The following is a 17,098-nucleotide window of genomic DNA, read 5'->3' as shown; positions in this document are numbered from 1 at the left end:
ATGCTTAACATCTGTAAAACAAGCTGTAGGGAAGTTTATATAACTTGCCAAAATATCAGGAAATCTTTCAGCATTGGCCAGAGAAATCAGAAGTCCTCAGACTCATCCCCTGAACTATTGTAGAAAGCTACACCACTCCCTTCAGACAAGCCTGAAATTTTATTTATTATTATCATGGATTTTAACTTAAAGATATAATTACCTAAAGATGTCTTAAAATTAATTAATTAATTAAATAATTAAATGACTTAAAGATATAATTACCTAAAGGTGTCTTAAAATTAATGCTGACAAATAAAGGGTGTTTTCTATTTGTCCTGCTGTCTTAGCTCCCCAGAACAACCCTCCTCTTGCAGATGCAGCTCATGTATCCATGCCTGTGTTGATGCCCAGCCTGGCATCTCAAGGCTGTCCTACTGCAGAAGTGGCAGCCCCATGAGAGCCACCTTCTCCTCACAGCTGCACTACAGACTGATCAGAGCTGTCAATTTGCAACTCAAAGAGGAACCTAAGCCCAAGGGCACAGTGTGCCACTCCATGGCAATCCCTCAGGTAAGACATTTCTTCCTTGACTGTGGTGGGCTGAGGGAGAAGGGAGGTTCAGCACTCAGGTCCCTCACCAGAACACTCCTTCCAGCACAGGTACTCTGCTGAGCTGTCCCTAGGTGAGCAGCAGGTGAGCTCATACAATCCCTCTTTTTCAGAAAAACACGTATCTAATTTCCTTTTCCAATTTCTTTCTGCAGCAGCAGCAGTCAGACTGTATCTGCAAAGAGGAACAAATCGCCAGAACTGTAACTGGCACAAGAGCCACAGTACTAAATGATCTAGTGTTTGTATCTAGCATGCAGAGATGAAAATATTACATTTTCTATTTAGCTTGGGCTGCACCATTCAGAATGATTAAACAGAAACAGAAAAGAACCTTTATATTCAATAAAGTCTATCTAAAACCATAATAATTTGAGGGTTTCTTACTAATACGACAGCAGATAAGGTAATAGACCTCGTTTCTTTTCACTACAAGCTTGCAAACTTGTACTTGAGTAACCAGTGATTTTAGTTCATTTTGGGACTCACAGCCATATACCTCATGCTTATATGTACTGTCACTGCAATCTCAGTATATTTTCACTGAACTTGTGTTCAAAAAATGGATGTTGCCTGATTCTGGAGTACTTGGGCAAAGGAGACAGATAAAGGCATTAATATAATTTTGACCTGTGCAAGTAGCAGGTGTAACCTGAGCTTGACACTCGTCATTAATAATAGTGAGATTTACTCCATGTTATTCTCTAGATGCAACAGTTACCATGGTAACTGCATCCCAGTACACACATTCCCCATCACAAATACAAACGGACATTTCCCTTTTCCCCCTTAAACATTTAATTGTCAAAATCCACATTTTCTCAGGCTGGATTACCATTCACTTTGAGAATGAGCCAAACATAGTTACAAAACTATGAAAGGGCAGAAGGGAAACGCAGGCAGCATAAGGTGCCATTTTTTTTTACTGTTCTACCGTATGCAAGACAAATATTTTACAATTAGGGAGGTTTATCTGCAGTATGAACAGATGATCAGTCATTGTTCAGAAGCACAAACAGGCACATGTCATACCCATATATTTTCCATTTTAAATCCATATTCCTGCTTTACTGCAATTTTATCTATTATCTCAGCTAGCAGTTGTGCCCTTTATTATTGCTCACTCTCATAATGCATCAAGTGTATGATCCTCAGACTAATTCTGAGGGAAAAAAAAGCCTAAAACTGGCTTCATGCACAATGGAGTTTTCAGTAAATAAGCCCCTGTGGGACAAATATTACACCATGCATGAGAATCACCATGCAGCTCTCATTAAGACTAACACATGTTGCATGCCTAAATTACACAATTTGCTAAGTTACTTGTACAGGTAGAGCTGTGAACACGCTATCTGGGCCAATTCTTGTATGAACAGTAGCACCTTACAATTTTCTTCAATATTATAATCTATATTTTTATAATGATTTTTACTTGGAAGCACTCATACCATTATATTTTTTCAACTATACCTACTTTCACAGCAAAATTTAACTGAAAAGTAAAAAAGTACTAATTGCAAAAGTGTCTGCCTATTATTACTAATTGAGAGTGCTACAATATATACAAATTCTGTGTTGAACAGCAGTAAACCTAAAGGTTATTAACAACAATTTTTTTTCTTTTACATTTTTTATATATTAAATGTATAAAAACATAGATACTATGAAAATACTAAAGATAATTACATTTTTTGAAATGTTCTTTTTGTTGGACTGCCATATAGAACTATATAACAATTTTATTCTGTTAGAGCTCCTGAACTAACATAATTTTAAACAAACTTGAAACATTGAAAACTATTCATCCTCTGCAGTTTTCATATCCATCATTATGCTACCACTGGGGTTTTTTTAATAGAGTTCTGAAGAAAAATGGCAGATATTTAGCATTATCTACCAAGTCATAATTCCTCTCTATTAATCATACAATAAGAGCTAAAAGAAGACACAAATCAAATTATAACAGATATTACTTTCATTTGGTTCCTAAACAGTAATATTTTACTATTGTATTTATGATCTACTTGCCAACTGTTTAATCTTTTTTGTTTGGTCGGTTGGTTTCAGTTTTCTATCTTTGGTTTTGTGGGGGGGTTAAGGAAAGAAGTAGTCCTCTGCTTTGCAACAAATACTAGCTTTTTACATATACAGAATAAAGGCCACTAGAAGAAAAGCTAATAAAAGTGTTTCTTGACTGATAAAGCCCAACTATAAAACACACACACACAACTAACACAGTTCCGTGTCTCTAGTCTCATCCTGTAAATGAGAACTTGGAACACATTTGTGTGTTCAAATCTCAAGAAAAATGAAGTGGATAACTACTTAAATGACAGAGAGGAGAGAAGATTCAGCAACAGCTAGCAGAAAAGTTTATCAGGCGCTCCAGAAGATTTACAAGTCTCCTGGAGAGAAGAAAAGAGGGATACAAACAGATAAAAGGAGAACAGCAGCAGCAGGTAGTAATATTTGCTCATCAAATCATGACCCACAGCCATTGAGAAGAAAGTGTGAAGTCTATGCTTGACACTAGAGGAAAATACTGGTCTCAAACTTCCAGATTGATTTGCATTTCTATTTTGGTCTGTTCTACAAAGTTGTTTTTTTCCCAGGCTTTGCAAAGTTGACTGGAACTTCATTGTATGTTTGTAAATAAGATCAGCCAAATGGCTCATGATACAGAATAGGGACACGCACATTAGTTAAGGACTGTATAGAAATGTACAATCCTAACACGTGAATATGCTGGTTTTAATATAGCCATAACTCCCTCACTTTTATAGAGGCCAAAATAATAACTTTTACAAAATTTTGCTTCAGACAGATCAGATGAGGTAGCATCTGACACCTTAAGTGAGGTAAAAATTCTCCATGCCCTCAAAAGAAATTAACAAACGAGTAGTTGCCTCTTTCTTCAGACAGAAATTGGAGCATTAAACTACATAATCCCAAGCAATGCACAAGAAGCTCAACAAAAACCCATGCAAAGAATTTCTAATGTGAAGCAGCAGGTAACAACCTTTGCTTCAGTAGCCAAAACATGCACCTACCTTTATGAACTAGTAAATTTACATATATACACTGTGAATCTTACCTATATAAATAGATACACATGCACACGTATTTTAGGTCAACCTTAAACTATGTATTTACTTAGGTTTGGAAAATAAATAAAGTAAACACATTAAGAAGAAAAAATCATCTGAAGTTTATCCTTTGTCTCAAAGCCAGCACAAACACACATTAATTCTGCTACAGAATCTATCCTATGCCCAGAACAGTTCTACATCTCCTTAATATGCATTTACAGATACAGCTGCACTTGATCTTTTCCCCTATGCAGCCTACAATGGAGCAACATCCACAATTTCACCTGAAATAAAGTTTTCATTATAAAAGAAATTATCTCAACTACCAGTATGTCTAAAGAATCATCTTGTTCACAAATAATGTTCCTTATGTTCCTATAATGTACTGCATTATGAAAGTATTTCTAAGCATTTGAGTGTGCTGTAAGAAAAAGGATAACTATTCCAGCTTTCTATGCTTTAATTTTATTAGTATCAACTTTTCTTGAAAAAAATCATTACCAAAGGTAACCACAGGCAATACTCAATAGTACGTACAAAGAATTTAGGACATTTGTAAGTCCTACCTCAGTAGCAAACTGCTGCAATCCACCAATATTAATTGGTCCTTCCTCAGTGGCATACAAGTTGCAGCCACCAACACAGAGATCCGATGTTGGACACACCATTCCGCATGTCAGGCCAAGCGGATTGTCAGAAAGAATCATTTTGGCAGCACCATAGTAATTCTGAAGGAAAAAGAGAACGGAAGAAGAAATAAAAACAAGTCACATACCAATGAAGCAAAAATTCAAACCTTCAAGAGAGAATTTCGTAACAAAATAATATATAAGCATATGTGTTAAATAACACTGACATTACTGAAATGTACTAACATGTTATGCAAAATCCCATCAAAGATACTGAGAAGAAAGTCAGCAAAAACTGTGGATTATGCAAAGGTAAACTGTTGCTTTTTAGCTTGCAAAATAGTGAAAAGCATCTTCAGTCTGAGGTGGTTGTAGGATTTTTAGTAGCTTAACAAATCTAACTTCAAACATTACAACTGCTGCATTATGTACTTGAAAATATTCTCTCCATTTCTAGGTCAATTGGGCAGTAGCTGGGTTGCAACCCTTGTTACAGGATGACCAGAAAGTGCCAGTTATATTACCAGTTCTTTACAGCTCAGGAATGAAAATCTTATTTTACACATCTGTGCACACCATCTCTGTCGATATTCCTGTCCTTCACACCAGACCAGTAGAGCCAATTTTCCCAGACACATGATGAGAAGACTTCCCATGCAGCCACCTGCAGATATTGCAGTACTGAATTCTTTTTGATCTTTTTTTTCTCAACACATACTGATCAGGGCAAACACTTACTCTCCTGTTTCCTTAAATCATAAACCAGGGAACTAATTAAAGATGTTACCTACAACTCATAACTTCAAAGATTCTCAATATTCAGTGGGCTTCTTCAGAAAAGGAATAGTCACCAGCTATATGAGAACTAGCAAGGATTCTTTCCATACTAAAACTCTAAGGAATGGACTTTAGCAAGTTCCCTGTGTCCTGATGCCATGAGTGAACAACCTCTGGTGTTTTTTTCAGCTAGATAATTGTCTTAAGAAGAAGAATCAGAGGAAATGCCAGGAGTGACCTGAAGTGTCATTTAAAGAGAGAGAACTACTGTTGGCAGTTCTGCACCTACATTTATGAAATCATATTGTATCCTTTGCCACAAAGAGTAAGAATCCACTTAGGAATAAAAAGACCAGTGTCAAGATCTGACAATTTAACCAACAATGGGTAACAAGAATTTGGTTTGGGAGGTTCAAATTCACTACAGGCATATTATTAGACTGAGCATTCAATTCTCGAAAAGTTAAATCAGATCATACAGACACAAACAGAAATTTCTAAGAAAATGCCAACATTCAAGAAATGTATTTATAAACATAACTGGACTCCTTGCTTACAGCTGCTGGTCTGCTAAGGCAGACCACAAGCCTCTCTCATTCATCTGGAAACACAAACCAGCTGCCTAGACAGTATTAAATCCCATTGAAATTCTAATCCTGGCTGAACAGGCAACACCTTTATACAACCGTTCTGAAGAACCTTCAGCCATTTCCCCTATGGTGATTAGTGAGACATTTTATTAGCCCTAATTCTCATTTATTCCAATGTAAAGGAGTATTAGTTACAATGGAATTGTACATATTAGCAAACAGTTTTGTTCTTCCAGATTATTATACTGTTTTAATATCAGAGATTATTAGGGATGCTTAAAAAAACCTGTAAAGAAGAAAAAACCTGCAAGCTCAATTTGGCAGCAAATTAAAGAAGTCCAGCTATATTGGAGATGTCACTGACACAAATTTGCAGACAGCAGAGGTGAAAATCAATGGAGGAAACCCACATCTTTCCAAAGCAGCAATGAGACCAGCCTAGTTACCCTGCAGCATCTTAAGTGGCACTAGATGCCTGTTCCTCAGGCAATTACATCTAGCCTTTCCTTTCTTCTACTCTAAAGGAATAATTACAAATTAGTGCTGGTTATTTTTCTCACTAACTCAAAGACAAAGTGGTTTTCAATGAACTTTTGTTCTCTTTTATGTTTCACACATATTAGACTTCCAGTTTTCCTTCCTGTGTTGTCCAGTATCATTACATTTATTATCTTCAACTCTGGTTCAATGGAAACAAAGTGCATTTCTATTTAAGCAACCTCATTAAGGACTGTCTACATTTTTCAGCTTTGTAATTAAAATCTATATACAGACCTAGTTATTATGCCTATAAAGCAAAGCTGTTAAATATTCCTTTTTTAAAATTAATTTTCTTGCATCTTTAAGCATATTCTCACACTTGAACTGAGCCAATACAACGTCAACACAGCTGGCACATGTTACTTCTTTTGAAAGCTCAAACCAAACTTTGAGCACAGCTATGCTACAGAAAGACAGGGCACAACTGACTTCAGAGAGAAAGGCCCAGGGTCAGTAGGGGTATAGGACCAAGATCACAGTTTGTTAAGGGGATATCTAAGGAAATCTGTCTCAGAACACCATACCAGAATTTGGTAAAAAGGAAGCTGGAACTGAAGACTCAATAGGGGTAAGGCCAGCTACTGCTGAACTCTTACTTTGAGAGAAACATGATTGAGTATATGAAGATTGAGACATGATTTGGAAAGTTTTGAGATATTGCCGTCATGATCATGAGTTCCTGCAGCTGGCACTACTAGTGGTAGCATCAGAAAAAAAAGAACTGCATTCTCTTCAAATAAGAATATCAAAAACTACATAGTACACATTGCCATGCTAAATATTAAGACCTTAAATAAATTGTATCAACCGGTATGTATCTTCTAGTCTTAGCACGTAAAATAATTTTAATGATAAATTAAAAGACAGTCACATTTGAGAACAGCAGGGCAAGGCTTCTGCACTGCTTCACTACTGTGTTCCAACTGTGCTAACATGGGCACCTCTAGAGATGCAATGGAAGCACAGGTTTGGACTGGACTTGGTTTCATGGTCTGCCAAAACTTAACTACTCTGTGCTAATTTTACCATAGGTAAACTTACAACATTCTCTCAGAAGAGCCACAGTTCTCTTATTCTCCTTCTACCTTGCTGAAGATCGGTGTCAGCACTGTTCCCATTGCCACTGTTCCTGCTCACTCCCAGTGAAAGGATATTGCCATGTGCTGCCACCACAACTGCGCGGTGCCTCGAGAGCGAGTCCAGCTGCAAACCTCCTGCCTGCCAGGGCACAGTGCAGTGTGGAGGCTGGGCTCTGGGCAGGGCTGCATGGGCCTGAGTTGCTCTGAGTTGTTTCATCTTTTTGTCATTCTATTCTATTCTTTTCTGTCCTATTCTATTATTTATCTTATCCTTACAGTGAAATTATCTAACATACCAAAAAAATAGAAAAATGTTTTACAATACTTGACAAACACTGACAGATAAATTCAGTAAGTCTAGTAAGTTACACTGAGTGGTGTTAATGCAAACTGTGTTACAAAACTACAAAGCATGGTAGTACAATAATAAATGAGAGTTTATAGAATATGTATATTATCTTAAATGTTTAATTACACCAACATTTTGCTTATGCAGCTTTATCCTTTTTAAGCTAAAAGCATGTATTAATGATCATTATATTTATCAGTGACATTAGAAGTAAAATATTCATAGAATATTCCCTTTTAAAAAAATATTGATCACTTCATTTTACAAAACTAGTGTGTAGTAGGCTGCATATAAAATAGACATGCAGAGATGCAGAGCTGGCAGGCTGGTAACCACGCACATGTTGTACATGAGAAAGGATCATAATTAAAGGGAGACTGGCTTCATTAAAATGACACAGTTGCTTCACTGCATAGAATAATGCAAGCTACCTTAACAGTTTGGAGTAATTTTTGTAGATGTTTAAATAATAAGATGACTCAGTTGGCCAGTTTCTTACAGACGTCACAGAGGAAGCAATCTAAAACAAGAATTCTGAATTTTTTAATGAGATATATATCTGCTCCTGCCTTTGTTCACAGAATTTTTTCTCCTGTGCATTTCCATGGAAATAAATTAATCTAACTGGATAAGTTGTTTTGTGGTTTCCTACAACAAAATGTCAATAAATACTACATTGCTAACATAGGGAACAAAAAGAAGCCTTAAACAGATATCAATAATCGGAGGAAAACAGGCAGAAGAGGATCTCCACATGTATCATTTGGAAGCATTATACAATTTGCATGCAAATTAGACTGTTTTTTACTTGAAAAAAATCTATTAAAACACATAGGATCAATACTGAGAGACCAGAAGAAATTGTATTTACTATCAGGAAATGCTTATAGCATCCTTTCTTTCAATTCAATTCAAGACCTTTTTAAATAAATTCATTATGCCTCAGGATGTTTTGATATTGCAGTTTTCTAAAAAAACCCCTGAAGAATATGTATTATTATGCTTTATGTAATACAAATTAATACACGGACTTTATCAGAATTTGGAGACAGTGTGAATACTTTAAACGGAAAGAAGAAAACAGTCATATTATTTCTTTTTCATCTAGATTTAAGTTTAACAAAGGGAGACCTAGCAAAATACATGGAAAAATATCATCACCTCTTATTCTAGTTCATGTTCTGTGATGGCTTAAAAATTTACTCAAGATGTATTGGATTAAAACATTTCCACAGAGCGAAGAGTCACTTTTTAAAGTACGTTGTTATATAAGGAGCATTTTTCACACTGACACACACCAGTTCAAATATAACAAGAAACACCGTCAGTCTGTCAGCCCCCCCAAATATCTTCCCAAGAAGAATGAACAAAACATAACAGCAACTTATCAAATCATACATATTCTATATTATAATGCTGATGATTTTTAATCAATCCAGAAATCTTTCACATCATTTGACTTGTGTCATCATAACAGGACTGTAATTTCACACAGTGTCACTATCTTTTTATGAAAAAGAACGGAAGAAATATCTTGTACTGTCATTTTGTCCTTTGTAGTCTAGAATGTGAGAGATTCCTTAATTGACATAGTGTCATCGCAAAAGTCTATTCTACATAATTACACTACGGCGACTGAAACCAGCTGTCAGCCATTCCATTACACTAAGTACAAACAGACATCTCTAGAAAAGTCACTGTTTCATGTGCATCAATTTAACATCGTTCCTAATTTTTCTTTTAAATTATTTTTTTTCCTTACTATTTTATTTAGTGACCTGAAATATACTACGATTAACAGAGAAAGCTGAATAAAACAGCACTTTTGAAAAACCTGGGGCCTCAAAGTAGTACTTAAAGATTAATTTTGATTAATATCTGTATATAATTATTACCAGTCACCTAGCAGCTTTCTGACTTCCACAATCCTTCATTGTATTAACAGTACCCCACCTACAGTATTTTACATATGAACTGTGACTCGTCGTTTTCTACAGTCTTTGCAATGGCATATAGATGTCTTTTGTTAGTTTAGTCAGAGTTCCTCTGGCACAGAAAAAACCCCATCATTCTGTTTTTCTCACCTGTCATAATCCTATGTCTCTCAACACCCTTTCTCTGTGGCAATCTTCTCTTCGTTTATTTTCTCTTAGCAATTCCACAAATTTTTGTATCTTCTTTTCCTCTGTCTACACACTTGCCATTTTTCTTATTTCTAGTATATTACCACAAACACGGTTTCCTTTACTCCCTAAATCTCCCAAACTTCAGATTTGCCCTTATCCCTTTGAGTTCTTCTCTGTCTTCCAGTTTGTTCCCTCTCTGTTTTCTCCTTTGAAAAAAACAGAATTTCATTCTTGACAATCCCACACCAATTTCCTTTGGTTTCATTTAAACCTAAAGATTCCTCTGAAATCCTAAAACTTTCCCCTCGGTTCCACAGGTTTCTCTGTACTGCTCCTGACATTAATTTCTCCCTCCTCCATTTCCCTGCCAGTGTTCTGCACAGCCCAGGGACAACCTTTTAATCCAGAGGGCAGCATGGCTTTGCTGATTTTGGGGATTGGGTTGTTTTTTGAGTTTGTTTTCCAATGTGTAGTATTCATTTGGTTTGGGATTTTTTTGGGGGGCACTGGGTTCTTTGTTGTTTTTGTTCTTTTTCTAATGTTGGCCTCCATATAGTCTGTTAAAAAAAAATGATGTGTCAGTGCAAACCAGCTTATCTTTATCATTAAGGATGTGGGAAAAGGTGGTCTTTCAGAACACAGAAAAAGCTGTAGAGTCAACGTCAGGAATCACTGTATTAATGCATGGCTTGAAATAAAATTGTGAGAGCTAGTCAGTAACAAAGTGAGTTCTATGAGTGCAGATAACAAAAAAGATACTTCTGTACCCCCAGTTCTTCATTACAGACTGAGACTGTAAAGGCTGAGTCACTCATTCCTTATGCCTGTGCTGTGTAACAAAAGTTGATATCCCTGTGTGCACCAACAGTTGTTTTTCAATGCTACTACTCAAACCATAAGGGATCTGATAACAAAAAGCTCCAAGACTCTCCCACTGAGCAGTTCAAAGGTAAAGCATGTGAGGAGCTGCTGCTTTCTAAAGGGCTGCTTCTCTGGAACGGTTTCACTGAACAGGAGAAAAGCTGCCCACCCTAGAAGTGTTCAGGCTGAGAGATGCTTCTGGGAAATTGTAGGATTTTCTGCTGCTGTAAAACATTTGCTTGTGCCAGTCCTAAAGGATGACAAGTGCTAAAGCTCCATTTTACAAATTCCTTCTTGCTTGACATATCAACACAGGAAAAGGAGAGCATAAAATCCTAAAATCAGTCCTGGTACTACTTCAGGGGTGGGGGGAAGAGCTTCTCTTGCAGCAGCTGAACATGTTTGGACTTTCTTTAGTGTATTTTTTTTCTTTTTAAATAAATAAACAACTATGACAGCACTCGTTCATTATAAAGCAAGAAATACAGGTTTTGCAATGTGGTGGTATTTAAAGAGGACAGCTGGAAGTCAGAATTCTTGTTTGCCCTCTTCCGATGTTTGGAAACAAAAATAGTAACGTGTGCCTGGTGAATTTAAAGTCTGATCTCTGAGAGACACAATTGCAAGCGGCCTTTATGAACTGAGAAACACGAACTGGGAAGACACAATGGAATAGACTGTACCTTTATAAAGTGGAGTTGTAATCCAGTTTGTATGGAAAAAGAGAATGGAAGTTGTGGCCTAAACTCTACTGAGTCACAGCAGCTAACACAATACAGCGTAAGTGACATCCTTTCTCTCAAAGAGGCTCAAGGCTCATTGAGTCTGGCAATTCAATTACCCTCTCAACCCAGGAACAACCCTCCTCCCTTGTCCCTCTTCTACTTCAGAGCTCAGGTCTAATGGCAGAACAGCCAAAACAGCTACATTGTACATGGCCTGTAAATATCTAAAAAGCCTCAGGCTTAAGAGAACAAGAATCCCTGACCCTTTATGATTACTATAGCCATTCCCAACAAAATAAACCACATACAATAGAGCTTTTTAATATCTGACAAAGTAATTCATTTTCAGTTTACTGCTGTCTAAATAGTCTATATTAATAATGAATCATGTTTAAATAAATACCTACATGCAGTACTGCTTACACAAGGATAAGGACAGGGAATTTATTGAACACAATCTTCTCTAAACAAGTAGAAAGGTAACCAGCTGAAGCAAGTTTCTTAAGTGGGTGATGAGAGATTCAGACACGAATCTTCAGGAAGTCTAGAAAATGCACCCCAATTCCCTGAATCTATTTACCTCAAACACCTGAATGTTCTATGTTTCACCTATTTATTTCTTCTAAAAGCTATCATACATATTTATAAGCTTTTGGATTAGAAATGGAAGTTTATATGATGAAAACATTTATATGATGAAAACAGCAAAAACAAATTTATCATTTTGAAAATGATATTCAATGACATGCAAAATATCCTTGATCATCTTAAGCAAGAACTTCAGTGACAATAATGCAGAAATTCTCATCAAGCTGAATATTCAGACTGCTGAATGATAAATATCTAACTTATTATTTCAATAGAAGTTCAGCAAAACGCATAACAAAGTGAAAAATTACTTACTGGTTCCATTAAAAGCTATCAAAATTATAAATGATATGTTTTAGTTTTCAAAAGCACACTATTCTTGTCTTCTATCTGCTCTAAAAGTGTATGGTGCAGGTACCACCAAGCAGCAGAATGAAAGAGAGCAGAAGACACCACAGAAGCAGCCATGGTAGTGGGCTCTTACAGAGATTTGGCCAGGTCATGATTTCAGGTGAATAATTCAACTTTTGGTACCCCCCTCTCAACTTCATCCTGTACCTTTGACAGAAAGCAAGGAGTTTCAAAATGCAGTACTGTAGAAACAGCAGTACATACCTACAACTATAAAAAGATTCCATTAATAAAGTAAACCATAAGAATTTCCAGCAATTTTCTGAATAACAGAATTTGTTATGAGAGATATTTTATGGCAAAGGCATGAGAAACTAATACATCAAAAGGAAAATTCAACCCAGCAGACTGCAGTCATCAAGTCAAGGCTGGGTTCTCTCTGCGCTGTTAGTTTCCTTAAGTTGCTTGGGACATGAATTACAGGAGGCATAGCCATTGACATGGAGGCTACAAAACAGAATCATAGACTTTGGGTTGGAAGAGGACCTTGAAGACCATCTAGTTCCAAATCCCCTGCCTTGGGCATGCACTACTCTCCTGCCTTGTTTCTCAGCCCATTAATTCAGCTACTTGCTAAACATGTCCCCCTGGGGGTTTTACTAAATTCTAATTTTAGGAGGTTTCTGCTTTTGGTTTGGTTATCTGGCTGTTTAGTTTTAAAGCGAGCATTAGAGTTGTTGCAGAGAAATGCTTCCACAATCATGACATGTAAGATTTCTTCTTATAGGGTAAGGAGAGAAAGAAGAACATAAGACTGTACATAAACTCAAACTTGAAACTTGAATTAACAGAAGCAGTGCTGGTTTAGGCATGCAATTTTCCATTCTAACATCTTGAACAGCAGAAACCAAATATCCAACTTTTCAAAACTTCCTGTGTGTCAATGTTTCCTGCTGCTTACACAACAACCAGACATAAACACGAGGTAAAAGCAGCCACCAAAGCTGTGTTATACCTTTTATCATAAGTTTCAGAGTGGATACAGACGGTATTGATAGGTAGGGATAGAGTCCAAAAAGACATGCTATGATTAATCTAAGAAACTTTATATTAATCTATGAGTAATCTAAGATACTTTGGGTTCTCCACAAAAAAAGTTATATCTACTGAGAGAATAGTAGTAAGCTGCAACTCTTTTCTAGAGCAAGATATTCTGATAAAACACCGAGTGATCAAGTCACTTGCTCAGGGCAAAGTCAGTGTCTTACCCTGCATATGCAGCTTCCAGGAGGATTCAAAAGTCATCAAACAACCCAAATTCTGTAGGATTGATCCACCTCACTCACCATCTGACAGATTAAATCTGCCCTATTAGAATCAGTAAGCATGTACTCATTGGCTTCAGCAAGGCAAAGACTACTTCAAACCTTCAAGGCAGTTTACTAATATTATTCCAGTATAGCATTGCCAAAACACAACTCTCAAAGCTCTGCAGTCACCTCACTTTTATTGTCTCTGCTCTGTAACAGAAACACAGAATTCAAAATTAATCTGCCTTTAAATAACTTACCCCTTCCACCAAGTTACAAAGGGACATTATATGTTATCTCCTGCCATGTACAACTGCAAGCCTGACTTTACCTTGTTTGCAATACTTGTGATGAATGACTTGATGTCCAGATTAGTTGGGCAACTCTTCTGGCAGGGGGCATCTGCACACTTTAGGCATCTAGGAATAAAAGAAAATGTGTCAAGGAGACACGGAATACAAGTGCTGCCAATAGGTTTTCAAGTTAACATGCTAAAAGATAAGTCACAAAGAAATAATGCAAAAGACTTACAAAGAATTTCTGTTTAAAATCTCAAAGCACTACATAATCATTATTGACTGTCATCACACAGATTAGTTATGTTTTGTTGACTGTACTTTACATAGGAAGGCAGAGGCTACCATTTACAAGCACACAGACAACACCTGTTGAAGCCTTAGGAAGCCCTCAAATCACATAGAGGTAATTTTTTCCCTGGAATGCATGGTTGCTAAACTTCTGACCAGTTCATTTTTCTATTTGAAAACACTTGTGCTGTAAACCTAAATTTATTAACTAAGTTCTCGAAGTCTCATTATGGATTAAATGCTGAATGTTGGACCATCAGACCTACAAAAGCAACAGTATTTCCACAAAGGAAATGTGGTCAGATATTTCATACATCTTACTGTATGTCCAAAGAATAAGAATAGCTGATGAATTTTCAAGTCATGTTTCTATGAATTTCCAGTGATAAGTCTGTGACTTCTGAAAACAATTCAGAAATCTTATGCATACCCCCAGCCAAAATCCCTAAGACCTTCTTCCTGTCATTTCTAATGACAAAAGCTAACTAAGCAATAAGGAGACAAAACATCCTAAATAATAAGGACTGATTTTCTGTTTCTGCATAGTCATACATGGGGGTGTGATGCTCTGGTTGCTTGCACCCCTCCCATCTAAGGATTAAGTCCTCAGGACAGTCTACACAACTTGCATTAAGCAAACCTTAAAAAAAGATAAAAGTCAGTTGCAGGAGTAAAATGGTTCTCTATTAGGCACCAAGGTATTAGAACACAGCCTTGGTTTTACAGATCAAGGATTATCACAGGTCAAATGCCTCACTACTTGTCTCAGAATTCATTAGGTTATTCCAGATGCTCTTTGATATTGCTTTAGTAACAGTCAGAATCAATGTAAATTGTGGGTTTAACAATGTATGCAAAATGAAATAAAATTTGGTTTTTACATATTATTTGAGCCCAAATACATAAGTTCCACAAGTCTATCTTAATTATTTTTATTCAGTGCTAGGTAACAACATTGTGGAACTGAATATTTTAAAACAGAGAAAAGCTGCAAGAGGCCAGTGGACTATATACAAAGAAATTAAGATTACATTAAAAGGAAATTACTGGAGTACCTGCAACAAAACACTGTCCTGACTTTGTCAATCACACATATTAGGGGTTTTTTGTTGTCATTTTTACAGTTAAGGGTGGAATACAAGATAAGGAACAGCTAGTTAAGTAAAAGATTAATTAGCCTTTCATCTTGTTATTCATTACCATCTAGCTGGTTATTGCAGACAATATGGCACCAGAAAAATTTGAAGGCACATGTGGTAGTGGCTGTTTGGATTTTCTCACAAGAATAATCATTGAAAAAAGGCCCCAGAGCACATACTTAAAGTAAACAGGTCTCACAGGCTCCAAAGGACAGGAAACCTGCAGAAGCCAAACCTGGGTCCAACACCACACTGGGTTACAAGTTCAGCTAGGTGGGATGTCAGAAAAGCATCGGCAGGTTTAGCTGTGGCAGCTGAACAAAACACTGCCCAGCACTACCTGTGACAGGTACATGTTAAAAAGGTCTTAACAAGGAAAGGTGGAACAGGGAGACTTCAAAAGGTTGTGGTCTCTAAGCAAACAAGAATTCCTCTTCTTTAAAAAAAAAAAAAAAAGCAAAGTTGTAGTACTTGAAGCCAGCAAAAAAGGAGATGCACTAGACAAAATAACACCACTGTGAGGACTCAGATGAGCAGTTTGCCTGTGTAGGCAATAAGGAAATAACAGAACTCAAAATCATGCAATTAAGACATCAATTCCATTATGATCTTTTACTCTTCACTTTCCCCAGTGATGTTTTCTTTAAAATACAACAGTCCTGTATTCAAAATCAGAGGAAGCACACTGAACATAAAATGCATTCTGTGGATTACATATAAAACAATCTCATGTCAAAACTGCATGGCACCTGGCAGGATAAAAATGTGTACAGAATACTCGTTCAGACTAGCAAGCATCTTTACCAAATTATTTCTCTTTTGATTTTTGAGCTGCTTCACAAATAACAGCTGCTGAAAATGTCAGCTGCTGGGAGGGGCAGGTAACACAAACTTGAATGTGAGCTTTGGGGAGGGGGGGAGGGTGCCATGAATATGCCAGTTCAGACTTTCTCCTATAATAATACCATCTTCCAGGCACTCTGCACACTGAAGTGCACCAGGCTGCCATTAATCCCACTTATCACCATGACAGCTCAGTAATTACATGCCTGCTATAGCTAGGTACTGTAAGGTACTGTAGTCCTAATAAAACATCAAGCACTGTGCTGAATGCATGCTGGTGAGGTGTTTTATTAAACTTGGGGGGTTGATCATCAAGTGACATTAGGGTTGACCTATTTTTCTATCTGACAATAAATTATCCTTTGACCATACCATCACAGATATTACAGAGTGCATTTACTGTACAAAGGAGCAAAGGTATTGCATTCTGGTGAATCAGGCAAAAAGAATAAATAAAGTAGTAGAGTCACACACCAGAAAGTATTACATAAATTGCTGCAAGTGACTGATCCTTTTAAAAATCACAGGCAAAATACCCTGCTTAAGGGAGCACACCATTACCATGAGCTTCAGTTCCACATGCATATACCCCAGTGGAGAAACATTAAGCATTGTACTTACTTTCTTTTTCTTCAACCATCCTCCCATGCTGAGAAATCCCACCTTTCATTTTACAAGGTTATTTTATTACTATGATTTTGGTTCAAAATATTGTAAACAAATTAGAAATTTAGATTAAATGTTTCTAATTCACCTGTTAGCTCCTAGCAAATTAAATGAAGAGGTGCGTGCTCATAACCAAAAAAAACCCAAACAAACAACATTCTGGACTACCTATGGACCTACATTAATCTGAGAATATATATCTCAGCACTTCCTAGTAAAAATAAAGGAAAACTCCTACCAACTATCAGAAAACACCCT

At 36.7% G+C, this 17,098-nt stretch overlaps 1 protein-coding gene across 3 annotated transcripts in view; it reads right to left on the bottom strand.

The window, feature by feature from the left end:
* The window catches only part of DPYD (dihydropyrimidine dehydrogenase), a 332,287-nt gene that overhangs the window by 227,709 nt on the left and 87,480 nt on the right, over window positions 1-17,098 (bottom strand). For all 3 annotated transcript variants that reach the window (XR_004980615.2, XM_036387649.2, XM_036387650.1), the window contains exons 4-5: window positions 13,937-14,024; window positions 4,247-4,408 (exon numbers count right to left, since the gene is read on the bottom strand). Coding sequence is in view for 2 of the 3 variants with exons in the window: in XM_036387649.2 (XP_036243542.1) it covers window positions 4,247-4,408; window positions 13,937-14,024 (250 nt within the window). In the remaining variant the exon portion in view is untranslated. The remainder of the gene's footprint in view (window positions 1-4,246; window positions 4,409-13,936; window positions 14,025-17,098) is intronic.

Source organism: Molothrus ater, chromosome 9 (assembly GCF_012460135.2).
Source record: "Molothrus ater isolate BHLD 08-10-18 breed brown headed cowbird chromosome 9, BPBGC_Mater_1.1, whole genome shotgun sequence".
In the NCBI taxonomy this organism is placed as follows: Eukaryota; Metazoa; Chordata; class Aves; order Passeriformes; family Icteridae; genus Molothrus; species Molothrus ater.
The sequence above is the reverse complement of the archived record's forward strand: the minus strand, read 5'-3'. Positions and strand labels throughout refer to the sequence as shown.